At 46.6% G+C, this 16,005-nt stretch overlaps 1 protein-coding gene across 1 annotated transcript in view; it reads left to right on the top strand.

The window, feature by feature from the left end:
- P4ha3 (prolyl 4-hydroxylase subunit alpha 3) overlaps positions 1 to 15,250 on the top strand; it is a 29,304-nt gene extending 14,054 nt beyond the window's left edge. Inside the window, exons 6-13 of the mRNA XM_085682882.2 lie at positions 407 to 570; positions 780 to 956; positions 5,651 to 5,715; positions 8,141 to 8,300; positions 9,872 to 9,934; positions 12,061 to 12,129; positions 13,576 to 13,672; positions 14,377 to 15,250. Of these exons, the coding sequence (XP_085539008.1) occupies positions 407 to 570; positions 780 to 956; positions 5,651 to 5,715; positions 8,141 to 8,300; positions 9,872 to 9,934; positions 12,061 to 12,129; positions 13,576 to 13,672; positions 14,377 to 14,447 (866 nt within the window). The 3' untranslated portion in view covers positions 14,448 to 15,250. The remainder of the gene's footprint in view (positions 1 to 406; positions 571 to 779; positions 957 to 5,650; positions 5,716 to 8,140; positions 8,301 to 9,871; positions 9,935 to 12,060; positions 12,130 to 13,575; positions 13,673 to 14,376) is intronic.
- Positions 15,251 to 16,005: the final 755 nt, after the last annotated feature.

Below are 16,005 nucleotides of genomic sequence, written 5' to 3'. Positions count from 1 at the left end.
CATGGTCCCCTGTCTAAGCATGAGAGCAGCCATCCCTCAGGTCCAGCAGACACAAACCAGTCAGCTTTTAATGTGAGGTGCTCTTTCAGGGGACAGACACTGACATGGGGTGTTATTTAAGTCGTTCTAGGAAGGCTTGCTTGCTTTCTTTTTTCCCTCCCTCCCTCTGTTCCTCCCTCCCTCCCTCCTTCCCTCCCTTCCTCTCTCCCTACTTCCCTTCCTTCCTTCCTTTTCTTTCTTCACACTATAGCCCTGACTGGCCTGGAACTCAGAGCCCTCCTGCCTCTGCTTCCTGAAAGCTGTGGTTAAAGACTTTCCAGCACACCCCGCTGCAGGAGCTCTTGAGCATTCTTCCTGAGGCCAGTATTTGTTCATCTGTGTGATTTCCTGTTTGGCTCTCCCTCAGATCCCGATAATAAGAGGATGGCCAGGAACGTGTTGAAATATGAAAGACTCTTGGCAGAGAGCACTCATCAGGAGGCAACTGAAGCTGTCATTCAGAGACCCAACGTGCCCCATCTGCAAACCAGAGACACATATGAGGAGCTATGCCAGACCCTGGGCTCCCAGGTGGGATTCCTCAGAGAAAGGGAAAGGGGCTGATTGGCTGGAGTTGGGATAATTTGAGGGGGAAAAATGATGCCTTAAAGGCAATACAACTTATCAAACAACACCCGAGGGACTCAATCTTTTGTTCCACCCCCAGTTCTAGCTTTTGTGCCGTGGCTCCCAGGGGTCTTGACTTTTCTTTTTTTACATCGACTCTACTTTCCTTCCAGCCCACACACTACCAAATCCCCAGCCTTTACTGCTCCTACGAGACCAATTCCAGCCCCTACCTGCTGCTCCAGCCCGCCCGCAAGGAGGTCATTCACCTGCGGCCCTTTGTGGCCCTCTACCATGACTTTGTTAGTGATGCAGAAGCTCAGAAAATCCGAGAGCTTGCCGAACCCTGGGTGAGCATCCTCAAATACCCTTTGTATTCCCGCATGCCTGGAGAACAGATAGCTGGTATGGCAAGACTGTTTCTTAGGCCAGGAGTTCAAAATGCCAACCGTTCTGTAAGGCCAGTCAGCAGCGGGGCAAATCATGACTGTACTCGCTTCTAGTGGGAAAGGATGCCGTGCCAGCGGCTTTATGAGATGTCCAGATTGTGCTGGCAATATCATCTTAGGGACGTAGGATATGTAGCTATAAACAGTTGTCAAAAATCCAGTCAGTAATATGCTTGAGACCTGGGTGGTATCATTATATATCAATTAAAGGGATCTCAAAAAATCTAAATGAGTTTTTCCTCAGTGACAATTTTTGCTTATGTTAATAGAAGAAAAGAACTTGGCAGGGACAAGGAGTGAAATGCTAGTACACATTTACAGAGCAGATGCCGATGAGCTGATTCGACTTCATGACTCTGTTAAAGGGGAAACTGAGGCCCAGAAAGGGCCTTGTTTGATAAAAGTAAACATGTAGCTAGAATCAGGACTGTCACTTTGTTCTTCTATCTGTTAATAAGCTCAGGCTAAGTTATGCTTACGACCCCTGAACCTTGGAGCAGCGATAGTTTGCCACGTCACATGTTTGGGTGGGATTGGCTGAACTTATGCTGTAGCTGGTCTCCAATCCAGATTGGAACCCAGCCTGGCAGAGTAGCCACCACTGCGGATTTACCAGTCTCATTGAAGGGGTGAGTAAGACAGAAATGGCAAACATGATCTGTCTTTTAAAGCTTCTGTTTGGAAGTACCACATCACCTCCACCCATGACTCTGGTAAAAGCAAAGACAGATTTCTGTGAGTTCGAAGACGGCCTAGTCTACACAGTGAGTGCCAGGATGGCCCCTGCCTAATCCTTCATGGGGAAGGAAGGCTCAGCAAGTGACTGGGCCAAGCTTGTGCCAGTGGGAAGGAATATATCATTGCCCTGGCTAGGAACCGTGGCAAATACCAGGAAAAGACAGTCCCGCTTCCGTAAGCCGGTTGTGCTTTCTTTAAAGGCACAATTACTTGGTGCAGAATTATTTATTTTTAACCAGACACCATGTGTGCTGCCTATCCAACGAGACATTTATTAATCCATCACGAGAACACAGCCTGCCCAGATCTTTTGCTTTAACAGAGGTGAGGAACTTTTCCTCCAGGTAAGGCAGTGTTTCTCACCTGCGGATCTTGACCCCTTGGGGGTCAAATGACCTTTTCACAGAGGTTGCTTAAGACCACCAGAAAGCACAGATGTTTACATTATGATTCATAACAGTAGCAAAATTATAGTTATGAAGTAACAACGAAAATAATTTTATCGTTGGAGGTCACCATAACGTGAGGAACTGTACTAAAGGGTCGCAGCATTGGGAAGGCGGAGAATGCTGGTGTAAGGGGAAGTGCTGTGATCAGAAGCAGGTGGGAGGGGAACTGCGAAAGAGAACAAGGAGCAGGCCTCTTTCGCTGAGAGTAAAGGCCAGGGAATTCTGAGAAGACAAAACCACACCTTGGGGGCACCTGGTGGGTGAAGTGTTCCGAGAACAGAGAGAAGCTTGGTGGCTGAAGTGTACAAAGGCAGGGCAGAAGGTGGTCACACGGGACATGATGGGACAGGCAGTGAGACCCCGTTACAGAGGCCATGTTGGAGCGTTTGGGCTTGATCTTGTAGGCTGTTGAGGAGCTGGGGGCAGGGTGGTAAGCAGAAGGGGTCACCACTGGGTCTGAGAGCAGCCATCATCCTTTCATGCCGAAGGTCCTCCAGGCTTCTGGAGTCTGCTCTGTTTGTTGTGGCTGTGGTCAGCTCTGATGGGGATAACCATGGCATCAGCTTCTCAGGGAGCCACAAGCTGCATCAGGTCCTTAGAACAGCTCTGTTGCCATGGTGATGGGACAGGTGGCTCATCTTCACTTCAAGGTCATCTATTTGGCATGCACAGACCTTGCCACACCCGCTTCCCAAGCCACTCAGTGGGCTTGTTCACGCCCGTCTGGCCTGTGACTATTTCAGGAATAAGCTGAGAACTGTGGGAGAATGATCCCATGAGCCTCCTCTCCCACCACTTCCCTCTCTGTCTGCCCCTGCCCACCCTCCTCAAGGCCTTAGGGGAAACCATGTACCTCCCGTGGACCCCAGTACAGACCGCAGCTCCAGCCTGCTTTCCTGTGTTCTCTGAATGACTGTGTTTTACAGGGTCGCATGACTAAAGTAACCCTCCTCTGGAATCAAAGCTTTTGGTACCATCTGTCGAGCAGTTAATTTTTATGTTAATTCAGCCATTTATAGATTGGCTGGTATCACTAGACATTTTGTGGGTTACTATTCCACCTCCCTACCCCCATAGTATGCTCATTGCTCCCAGGGTATTTGGGTTTTGTCTCATGTATGTGATGTGTGCACTTATTTGTATGATGACAAATTGAATTTGAAGATTTCCTTTTTTTTTTTTTTTTTTTTTTTTTGCTAGTTTGCTTGTTTGTTTTGGGAGACAGGGTTTCTCTGTGCAGCAGCCCTAGTATTCCTGGAACTAGCTCTGTAGACCATGCTGGTCTTGAACTCACAGAGATCTGCCTGCCTCTGCCTCCTGAGTGCTGCGTTTAAAGGTGTGCCCCACCACTGCCTGGCTTTGAAGATTTTCTTTATCAACCACCTGCCTTATTTTTTGAGACTGTCTCTCACTGAACCTGGAGCTCATTAATCCAGATAAGATCACAATCTAGCCAATGAGCTACAAGGCTCCACCTGTCCCCACAGGGATTACAGACTCAGCTCCACACCTGGCTTCTTATGGGAATGCCAGAGATCCACAGGCATGCCCTCCTGCTTACACAACAGGTCCTTTACCAACTGAGCTATCTTCCAACTTCTTATTTTTATACTTTGAGAAAGGTTTTGTTGTGTTGCCCTAACTGGCCTCAGATTCCTGAGTTCAGGGGATCCTTCATCTCAGCCTCCTGAATGTTGGGTCTATAAACAAGCAAGTGCCACTTTGCCTGCTTGAACTAATCTTTGAAGGTTAGAACTGACTTCCTAAATCTCTTGCTTAACTCTTGAGTGTTGACACAGCTCTGTAGCCTGACTGTTGCTGAATCCTTCCACTGTATCTCCCCCTTTGCCCGTGACAACTCAGCTGCTTGTCTTTTCTGTAAACAGGCCTCTCTCTTTCTCTCTCTGTCTCTCTCTCTCTCTCTCTCTCTCTCTCTCTCTCCTTCCCTCTCTCTCTCCCTCTTTCCCTCCCCTCTCTCTCATCTATCTATCTATCTATCTATCTATCTATCTATCTATCTATCTATCTATCTATCTGCATGTATTTCCTTTCTCCCTTCTTCCCTCTTTCTGTCTGGAGTGTGTGTGGAACATTCTACTTTTGACTTGTTTCTATCTGTATGATTGCAGCATGAATGTGGACATTCTGGGAAGGCTTCAGGCTGCTCAGAAGAAGGGGCTAGAGGCCTTCCTCTGTACAGCCGTAGCAGCCCAGGCTTGCCATTACAACATCATCGGTCTATGAACAGAGACTTTATGTTTAACACAGTGCCTTGCTTTAAAAATGAATGATTTGTTTGTAGACAATAATGAAAGAACTATGAAAGAATTAGGTACGAAATAATTCTGTAATGGGGGTAGAATTTTTAGAAACATTGATTTGTCCTAGAATAACAGAAGATGACATCTCTCCCCTCTCTATGAATGGTTTTAGAAAGGAAAGAGGTGCCAGGCAGTGGTGGCGCTTGCCTTGAATCCCAACACTTAGGAGGCAGAGGCAGGAGGATCTCTGTGAGTCTGAGCAGGGAGAGGACAGAAGCAATACCGGTCACCCGCACATCTAGTGTAATAGAGCACCCAGCCAAGAAGAGCTCCTGAGAGTCCATTGGTGTGATGTGTCTGTGCCTATAGCTGAGGAAACGAGTTTGTGGAATGGAACAGGTTTTTCCAAGATGTCTGCCTGGGTTAGCAGCAGGGGTTGGGGGGGCTGCTACATCAGCAAAGGGAAAGGGCTCAGAGACAGGGGAGAATGGGGGACATAGGGGACTTGGCTTCATTCTCTCAATTGTCCCTTTAACCATTTCTGAGCACCTCTCCCTGCTAGGATATCCTTACCCTGCGGAGGCTGACTCAGATGCCAGAGACAGAAGCAGACACAGCCTCAAGAGCTCATTTCTCTGTCCCTAGAACTAACAGTTTGCAATAAGGAGATACTTTTTTTAAAGATAGCATATAAATGCCATATACAGATGAATTCAACACAAAATAGAAACAATTAAATTAGTGACCTCAAACCTGTGGTTTTTCTCATAAGCCTGGCGGTTGCAGCTTAACAGTGAGCTCTATAGGGCAGGGCTTTGCTTAGGGTTCTTCAGAAGGAGCAAGGTTCCCCTGAGTGCACATCTTTGTAGTTGGACGTGTTTGTTTAATTTGAGAGACACTAAGTTTACTCTGTGCACGCTCTGGGCCTGATACTGTGATACAAGCCAAAATGAGAAACGGCTCTACTCTTCCCCAACTTAGTCTCGCAGGCACAAAAAGAATTCTGTGGTACATTTTTGTGCCACACACGAAATACACTTTAAGGAGCTGGTGATGGTTATGCTTTAGAGCGAGGCACGACTGTGGTCACGATGGACCATCCTTTTGCACCAGAACCACCTGGTCTTTCTCCTGTGCTTCCTACCAGCTCCAGAGATCCGTGGTGGCTTCGGGGGAAAAGCAGTTACCAGTGGAGTACCGCATCAGCAAAAGGTAGGAAGGCCCAGCCGGCCTGGTGCTGAGGGCACAGTTGACTGCTAGGTCAGCAACAACCTTTCTTGGGATGACTAGCGAGCCTGTAGTTCACGTTGTGGTAAACTATTATGAGAGACAGTTCCACCCTGCCACCCCAGTGTCTTTACCAAAATGCAGTATTGTTTGGAGAATAACTCAGAACTCACCGGGAAAAGGCTTGGAAAAAACTCCACCTCAGAGCAGAAAACATGCATCTGGCACTACTTCCCAGAGTGCGTTCCTACACACATCTGTAATGTGTGTTCCTACACACATCTGTAATTTGACTCTGCAGACTCCGTTCCACCTCCTGACTCCCAGACAAAGCTTTCTGAGCAACGTGTAGGCCAAAGGCAGGAATGGACTCCCTGGGTGGCTGGCTTCTCCAGGAGCAACCTCCAACTGGCACCCAGACCTATCCTCTCTATTCTTTCCCTCCGTTCCTACTGTCAGCCGTGTATTTGCACAGTGAATACAGGGCTGGAGAGAGAGTGGGAGGAGGAATGTCCATCACAGCCACATGAGAAAGTGGCACCAGCCTCCCAGAGAAAGGCTAGACCTCTAGGCTCGTGTCCTTGTCCTCTGGAAAGAGACATGAGAGACAAAAACTTTGGTTAGCTTAAAATATTTTGTCTGATCCGTTTAGGGACTGTGTATGCTACATATTGCTGTGAACAAAATCCCAGCCAGAAACAGCTGGCTTTGATGACTAGCTGGAGGGGATGCAGTCCATCATGGCCAGGAAGGACTTGGTTCCAAGGTGGCAGGAGTGGGGAGTGGAACCTCTTTACCTTCTTACATCTCTGTGGGGCAGAGACAGAGGCTGGGACTGGAAGGGGGACTGGGGTATAATCCTCAAGACCCACCCCAAGGTTCATTACTGTCTGGAGACTGAGTGTTTAAACACGTGCACCCGTGGGGAGCGTTCTGCAGCCACACCATCAGCAGCTCTCTAAACCCTGGAATATCTGCCTAGCTGTATGTGCACCCTGTGCATACATTAAACCCAGAAGCCAGAAGAAGGTATGGTACTCCCCGGAAGTTACAGACAGTTGTGAGTTGCCCAACCACTGAGCCATCTCTCCAGCCTCTGTGCCTTTCTTCTTTGAAAGCAGTGGCTGATTTTGTGCTGGGTATCTTTGCAATTCTAGGAGCATGTAGTTTAACAAATAATCTGAGTGTAAAGTATGTGGAACAAATTAACCTGTCAGGGTGTCACTGACTGTGCTTAGAGAACATGGCCTCATTTTTCTAGGGGCCTCTGTTCCGATTTCTTTTACATTGTAAAAACCTCAGCAAGATGTTCAGGAAGTGTCTGAATTGGGCTTTGACCTGTCCTGGTTTGCCCCGAGTTGAAACTCCCCTGGGTACCATAGCTGTCACCAACATACCTTACAGCCTTACAGAACATCTCCATGAGCGTTTCTCCCACAGATTTCTAAAATATAGAAGTAGATGTAATAATCAGCCCCACTGATAGAGGGGCACACTGGCCCTTGGAGAGGTTAGAGGTTAAGTATTGACAGCACCTTGCAGAGATGAAGAACTATTATTACTACTTTAGTTTCTTCCTTCCCCATTTAGCCCCCCTTTCCTTATCCCCCACTTCCTTTGGTTGAGGTATCAGGGTCTTGCTGTGCTTCCAGGCACACCTTCCCACTCTCCCACCTCAGAAAGCCCACCTTTCTGGGGGCTGAGTGCACAGCACCACACCCAGCAGTCAGTGCTTTAAGTCCCTGTTTCTCTCATGGCACTCTGCCTCCTTTGTTGGAGATGTTTTCATAGCACAGTAGTTTTAAGAATGGGGTTTTGTTATCTTCAGCTCTGAGTCACAGTCCTGAGTTCTGCAAGATTTCACTGGGCTCAGCTCAGTTCTTGCCTCAAAGAATGTTAGCTATGTTAATGTTGAAATAGGAAGCCACGCACACTGGACTGACTCAACATGAGGGATGAGTAAGTGATTAGACATTCCCTCTAACGGACTTGATTTATTTGTTTATTCATACATTCATTCATCCAAGTGTCTATACTTCTGTCTCAGGGTTTATATTGCTGTGAAGAGACACCATGACCATGGCAACTCTTATAAAGGAAAATGGAGTAGATTACAGTTTCAGAGGTTAAGTCAGTTAGCATGGTGGGTCATGGAAGCATGCAGACAGACGTGGTGTTGGAGGAGCTGAGAGGCAACAGGAAGTGAACTGTGTAGCACACTGAGCATAACTAGAGCAAAGCCCACCCCCACAGTGACACACTTCCTCCAGCAAGGCCACGCCTCCTAATAGTGCCACTCCCTTTGGGAGGTATTTTCTTTCAAACCACCACACCATCTATTCAGTCACAGACATCATGTGGTCATTTCCAACACCAGATCACTGTTGTTCCAATCCTTGCTGTGTTTTAGCGCCTGGCTGAAGGACACGGTTGACCCAATGCTGGTGACCCTCGACCGCCGCATTGCTGCCCTCACAGGCCTTGACATCCAGCCTCCCTATGCAGAGTACCTCCAGGTGGTGAACTATGGGATCGGAGGGCATTATGAGCCGCACTTTGACCATGCTACGGTAACGATGGGATCAATGGCCAGTCTTCTGGGGGATAGGGAGCCAGTGTGTTCTTCTTCAAAGGCAGAGATCTGGAGGGGCTCTCAGAAAATACTAAGGAAGAGCCTAGCACAAAGGCTTTGGTTTCCAGGATATTTGAAAGCCTTGGTTTCACCTGATTACTGCATTCACTGTCTGCCACCACCTTCCTCTCCAGAATCTGAGTGGAAAAAGAATACAGCCTGTAATAAAATTCTACCTCCTACTTCCCTTGGGGACTTTTTCATGAGGATTGTCCTCAAATCTCTCTTCTTTCTTTATTAGCTCAACTACTCACCATACTGCCAGTAGCAAATATTTTTGAGGACTAAAAGGACCTCCCCAAGGGGGATTCATAGTCAAATCATGGAAATAGCACAATGAAACCTGAATACAATTAATACGTTGATATTTTTAAATGAGGAAAACACATGAGATACACAGGTGACCAATAAGCAAATGAAAAGATTCACAGCATCATGGGGAAAAGGACCTCTCTGCAACTGATTCATAGCTCCAACTTTATCAAGATTCCAGGAACTTTAAAAGTGGTATTCAAGTGACTGGGGAGACGGTTCAGGGATCGTGTGTGCCGTGCAAGCATTCGAATCCCTATGAACCACAATAAAAAACAATCAAGCTGCAGTAGAACAAATCCATAATCCCAGTACTTTTAGGGTGAATGGGAGGCGGAGACAGGAGAATCCTGGAAGACTTTGTTCAGCTAGCCTGGCATATGCAGCAGGCAAACAACAAAGACCCTGTCTCAAACAAGATGGAAAAGGAGAACCTATGACCAAGATTGTCCTATGGCCTCCTCTTGTGCAGAGAGAGAGAGAGAGAGAGAGAGAGAGAGAGAGAGAGAGAGAGAGAGATGAGTACACAAAGACACAAATAAGGAAGCCATTCACAAAAGACTTCATATTTTATGATTCTTTTTACATAAATTTCTATAAAAGACAAAACACAGAGACAGAAAGTAGATAACCAGGTTTTGTGGGGACATGGCTGACTATAAACCATTATTTGCGGGTAGAAATTTCTAAAACTAGATTGTGGGCAAGGATGGGCAACTTAAAATTTGCTAAAATTCAACTAATAGTATTTATAGTGAATGAATTCTTTGGTATTTAAGTTATATTTCAGATTGTTCTTTGATTAAAGAATGAGTGTGTACCTTGGGCAAACTCTTTGAAACACCAATCTTATGATTCAATATTTCTATAAGATAATTGTCTTCTATAATATATTTTCTTTGTTTTACAGAGAACCTAAAGTGCAGAACCTCTTGTCTAATTTTTCACCTTGACAATTATTTGTTTGATTTGTATAGAATTCATTCATGTACATATCCAAAAAAATTAATGTCCAATTAAACAGTATATTGAGTAGTTGGCAGCAAAGATGAATACACACTCTAGTTGGTATATTGCAGGGTTATATGCTGTCCTAGACACCCTCGTTTTATCCCATTGTCTGTGCTAATGGTAAATCTTGGCTGTCATTCTGGTATCACTTACACAAAATAACCATCTGCTCTATTTCTGCCTCAGTCGCCAAGCAGCCCCCTGTACAGGATGAAGTCTGGAAATCGAGTTGCAACATTTATGATCTATGTGAGTCTCGCTCTAAGAGAATCAGGGCTTCTTACTTATGTGACTAAGTGGACTATTTTATCATATGAATTTTCAATGTGATTTCATCTGGTACTGAACACAAAAATCTCCAGGAATTTCCTAAAATTCAGACAGCATTATTTTGATAGGCATAGACATAAGGGATACTAGACAGATTTCTACCCTTCAAGAGCTTGCAGTGCGAAAGTCTAAATACGGCCTTGCCTAGGCGGTCAGTCAGGGTAGGGAAAGCTAGGAGACCATGGGACTTGAACAACGCAGGAAGAGGATACAGTTGTCTCCCACCTTAAGGTCTCAAAGCCTAGCTGGTAGTGAAAAGCACAGATCAATCAATGAGCCTATGGACCTGCAGGAGAAAGAGCAGAGAAAAGAGCAGTTTAGACTCCAAGAGGAGAGAGTGGGGAGATAGAAAGTCGGTGAGTACCTCTGATAAGCAGTGGAGATCTTCCTCCTGTCTCCTGTAGAGTCCACACCCTTAAATAAAACACTAAAGTGATGAACTGGCGTCTTCTCTAAGTCCCTAGCCGGTCCCACGGGATTCAGTCCCAGCCTTCATCAACCTTGTTATCCTTCAGACAATGAAGTTTAGCTTTATCTACACAAACTCGTCATATTCTATTCATCTGTCACTTAGAAGAGACTATTAGAAGCAATCATTTATTGGGGAGATTTATTAATGCTTCTTGGTCTTTGGCTAAGATCAAGTGTAGATGAGATTCACTACTATCAGTGCAAGGGTCAACATGCTAACTACAAGGGCTCTGAACAGCATCCCAAGATGAAGGTCTGACTTCTGGTTCCTTGTAAGAACAGACACTCCCTTGGCATGCTCTCTTCCCCGAGGGCTGGTTCTTATCTCCACAGCACAGCCAGGAAAGGCTGGCATTCAATATTATCTCTATGTTAATGATTTGAATGTGTGTCCCAGGGGCCCAGTTGCATACTTTCTGTAGCAAGAGCATGTCATCTAGAAAGTGTTATAGAACTCGGTGCCTGTCACTGTTTCCTACCAAGCAAGTATGGGAAAGAATGTATGAGGCCAATCAGCGTTGTAGGAACCTAAGATGGGCCCAGTTATGTCCAGCCCCTGCATCTTTACCTTGATATAGACGTCAGTAGTTTCCCAAGGCAGTTGTTAAGGTTTGTGAAAAACACAAGCAATATGGCACGGAGAGAAAAACCTTTAAGAAGTGAAGAAGAGGACTGCGTAGAAAGCCAACTGGTTAGTGATTTTTCTACTCAGAATAGACGTATGATCATGTCAGATATGACAATTTTAACTCATAAGACTCTGGTCAGAACCAACCAGGTACTTGTAGAGACTTAGTATAAAGCCTGTCATAAATGCCAACTATTAATCAATGCAAACTGTGACTGTATGGGTTAAGATGACAGGGGCTCTTATATTTTAATACTCTTACATATTAAAATGTATATATTATTATTTTTGAAAGTAATGAAAAAATCCCTTTATATTAAGAAAATACATCCAGGACTGAGATTGTTCTGTCGGTAGAATGTTTGCCTTGCAAAGTACTATGACAGAACCTATGTAAAAATCTAGGCTCAGAGACCAGTGCTGGGGAGACAGAGATAGGCAGATCCATGGGGCTCAGGGGATGGCTGACATAGCCCGCTGGACAAGTTCCAGGTCAGAGAGAGAACTTGGAGCCCCTGGAACTGTATTTACAAGTGATTGTTAACTACCAAATGGGTGCTGGGAACCAAACCTGGTCTTCAGCAGGAACAGGTGCTCTGAACCACTGAGCTATCTCACCAACCCCTACATGTGATTTTTAAAAGTAAATAAAAGTTTGAATTTACTTATTATAGCCCTCCATCAAGATGGTAGCCAGAAACAAAAATAAGGGAGGCATTCCAGAATCTCACCTAGTGGTGAGAAGCCCCACAGACGGCTAGCAGTGCCCGTGCAGAGGTTCGCTAAATTTGGAAGCTGGGCGAGTGTCTTCTAAGGATTTCTGCCATAACTGAAATAGCAGAGCCCTGCACACAGACTGTGCAGAAATAACATCTAAGATCACAAGTACATGACAGAGGACTATCAGCAGCCATCTTAACTCTGGCTTCTTCCTCTCGCATGATAGCTGAGCGCAGTAGAAGCTGGAGGAGCCACAGCCTTCATCTATGCCAACTTCAGTGTTCCTGTGGTTAAGGTGAGCAGCGCCTGGCCCTAGAGGATGTGGTTGTAGTGCTGTGTGATGATGAAGCACTTACCCCTCTCCTGCAAGCTGATGCCTGGGGATATGGATAAAAAGAGGTCTTTCTGGAATCCCCTTTCCAGACAATCTCCCTTTCTGTCATAGTTAGGTTTTCTGTTGTGAAGAGACACCATGATCGTGGCAACTCTTATAAAGGAAAATATTTAATGGCATGGCTTACAGTTTCAGAGGTTTAGTCCGTTGTTATCGTGGTGGGACATGGTGGTGTACAAACACACATGGTACTGGAGAAGGAGGTGAGAGTTCTAAATTTTGACCCACAGGCAACAGGAAGTGTGGCTTGAGTATTTATACCTGCCTCCACAGTGACACACTTCCTTTAACAAGACCACACCCACTCCAACAAGGCCACACCTCCTAATAGTGCTACTCCCTTTGGGGGGCCATTTTCAAACCACCACTTACCCTATCACTACAACATGTGTTTGTTATACTATCTGTTGCTTTATTTCCATGTCTGTTGCAAGTAGATGATGACAGGCCAGTCTTCCTTGTCACTTTGGGTCCCTCAGAGGTTAAGAACTCAGAGTCACCTGCAGATTCTCCACAGTAACTAGGTCTCCATAGAGCTAAGGCACTAAGGACTCAGAGCAAGGCTCAGCACCCTGTCCCTAGAGCTCACGGAGAATAACAGCCATGAAGACACAGCAGAGACCGCTGTGGCTCTCCAGAGAGCCAGTGCTAAGAAGTTTTGTGGGTGATCATTTCTTCTATGTTTCAGCAGGATCAAACATGCCCTTAGTAATTTGGGAAGGAATTGAGCACAGTACCTGGTGCATCCTGAGCACCCATAAGTGTAAGCAAATGAGGGGTGCCCAGGGTGTGGCCTCATTCCCAGTGCCTTGCCTCAGGCTCAGTCTAGTCTAAAGGCCATGGCTAAAGAGCTTTAGGGGGTAACTGAGGAAACGGTGCATGGAAGAACATAGGCTATGGGGTCAGATGTCAAGGCCTCAGTGGGTGGTGGACTGTGGTGTGCTTGCATTCCGCTGTGTGTGGGATGTCTTCGACCCAGTGGGTCTAGTGGGGTGTCTGTTTGCAGTGACCCTATGAGCCTGTGCTTGCCTGGCTCCTAGCATTTGCCACATTGTCCTGTTCTGCTCTTTCATCTCTGTCTTGTTTGGGCTCCCCAAGAGCAGAGCCAGATGTGGCTTGTCTCCACATGCCTGGAGCAGAGCAGGCTGTGAGGCAGTGACCCATACCTGAGTGGCAAGTTTCACCCTCTTTGTTTTTCAATGCCTGCTTGCTCCAAACTGCGTGCAGGTACAAGAGTTTCCTTATTTAATGGTTTAAGTTCTGTGTCCTTATTCACATGACTACTGAAAGTTCAGGACTCTGCACTGACCCCCACTCCCGCCTGGGGCCGGGCCTTCTCATTTTCAGAATGCTGCACTGTTTTGGTGGAACCTGCACAGGAGTGGAGAGGGAGATGGTGACACACTTCATGCTGGCTGTCCCGTCCTGGTGGGAGATAAGTGGGGTAAGGCCTGTCTTTGTGGGTGAGAGAATGGGCCAAGAAGCCATAGAGTGGGTGGAGATGGCAGAGCCTCCCTTCTGAAGACTTCACGGTACTGCCGAGCACCGGTGACACGACAGATTGGCAGTCAGGTGTCCCCGCAGAGTTGGTGGGTCTGTAAAGAACAGGCGTCAGCAAATGGTGACAGGCCTAGTCAGGAGGCTTCGTCTGAGTCTGGAGGAGAGGAATGCCTTCCCTCCCGCTGCATCAAGGCAAACACTATCAAACCTGCTGCTGCCCTTTACCTCTGGAGTGGTAAGGTAGGAAGCCAAAATAACAACAGCAGAGGATGGGTGGACCCCTTCATGGTTGACAGACATGTTTGTTGGCACATGTGTCCAAGAGTACCTCACTCTGAACCTAGAAAGGCAAATGGGAAATGACTGTCACATTGATAGGGACACCAGGAGACACACTCCCTTCTGCCCAGGTGTGGCTTCAGTTTCACCAGGGCTTTTAGAATGGCGAATGACCTGAGTGCCACATGTGTGAAAATCGGTCGTCCATTAGCAAGATCTGCTAGAGACTTTCTGGAGGGCGATATGCATGCGATGCTGGAAGCAGCAGACTGCACAGTTGGGCCAGGACTAGGCTAGGCAAACGGCAGGATTTTAGGCCCTGTAACCATCTCCTTGTTGAGCTCCCTCTCCCTCTCTGCCCGCCTCCAGTGGCCAACAAGTGGATACACGAGTATGGACAGGAATTCCGAAGACCCTGCACCACCAACCCTGAAGACTGAAGCATCGGCAGATGGCAGCTTGTCAGTCAGAGAAGCCAGGAGACCAAGCCACAGGCAGAGAGGAATGCAGCTTCCCGAAGGAAGGTCTCGTGGCAAGGCCTTATGAGTAGAAGCTAACGGATGGTTTCTACCAGGAATATTCCTCAACACCGCCCCAGAATTGGCATTTGGTTCTACTCCAGCGGTGAGACTTAGAATGGGCAATACAAAGAGGTCTGAGATGTTTTTAGTGCTCAGACACTCTTGAGAATGAAACAGATGAACTTAGTATAGAACACTTGTTTAGCATGTGCAAATACCTACCTGGGTTCTGTTCACTAGCACTGAACACATGCTACACATACATACACCACACACACACACGCACACACATATACCACACACACACACAAATGCACACACACACACGCACACACATACACCATACACACACACACGCACACACATACACCATACACACACACACGCACACACACACACAACTATGCACACAAATGCACACACACACACACCACATACACACACACAAATGCACACACATACACCACACACACATACACACGCACACACATACACCACACACACACACAAATGCACACACACGCACGCACACACACACACACACACACACAAATGCACACACATACCATCTGGAAAACTATCAGGCTGCTCCTGCTACTGCCAGAGCGTCTGACTCTGAGGTCTCCACCCCCATCATCAGTGGGTATTATTTTTTTTAAGGTAGAAAGCAATTTGTTTTCTTTTTTATGAGTTCTGATTGTCATTAAAATGTTTTTAAATCACCTCTTCTAACAGAATATTCTTCCATGATGTTGAATGAGAAAAACCAAAGTAATGCTTTCAATTTTTATTATTATTATTTTTTAATTATTTTTAGCCCAGCCCCCACTCCCCACTTCCATTGCCCTGTTCTGGACTTGCTGACCACCATTACTCCCATCCTCCGCATCCTCAAGGGAGCCTCCCTCATTCCACACATGATCCCTTTGAGAGGCTTTCCCTGACCTCCTCCTTCTAGTTTCTCTGCTGTGTCCACTCTATCTCCTGACTGATGCGTCTGTGACTTGAGCAGACTTCACTGGCCACTCGCTTTTCTGGTCCCCTGTTCTCTGTGGATGTCTCTGCTGAAGCCACACCTCACTGCATCTCCACACCTCCTGGACTCTTAGAACCCCCAAAGGGGCTGGTTTGAAATAAGCAAGCAGAAGCAGTTTTATCCCTTCAGCAGGCCACGTGGCCGACAGTAATGGGGATGGTGGTATTTGAATGTTTGTGCCAAGAGAATATGGAAGCTGCTTGACTTGGATTCCTCCCTGGATACCAGGGTGCTTTGCTCAGAAGAAGCCACCAATGAAAAGACTGGGCAGTTAGGCTCTGTCCCTCATGTCTGTCCTCTTCCTTCCCCCATGCTCTGATGACATGAGCTTGCTCACTTCCAGTGAGGACTCTGGCGTTCTGATATCTGGCTTCTTTAAATGTGCCCTGTATTTACACTGAGTGTGCCAAGAATCAGACACTCTTACCAAATGGTTGTCAC

Source organism: Myodes glareolus, chromosome 24 (assembly GCF_982192425.1).
Source record: "Myodes glareolus chromosome 24, mMyoGla1.1, whole genome shotgun sequence".
Taxonomy (NCBI): Eukaryota; Metazoa; Chordata; class Mammalia; order Rodentia; family Cricetidae; genus Myodes; species Myodes glareolus.
Note: the sequence above shows the minus strand (reverse complement) of the source record. Positions and strands in the feature narration are given on the sequence as shown.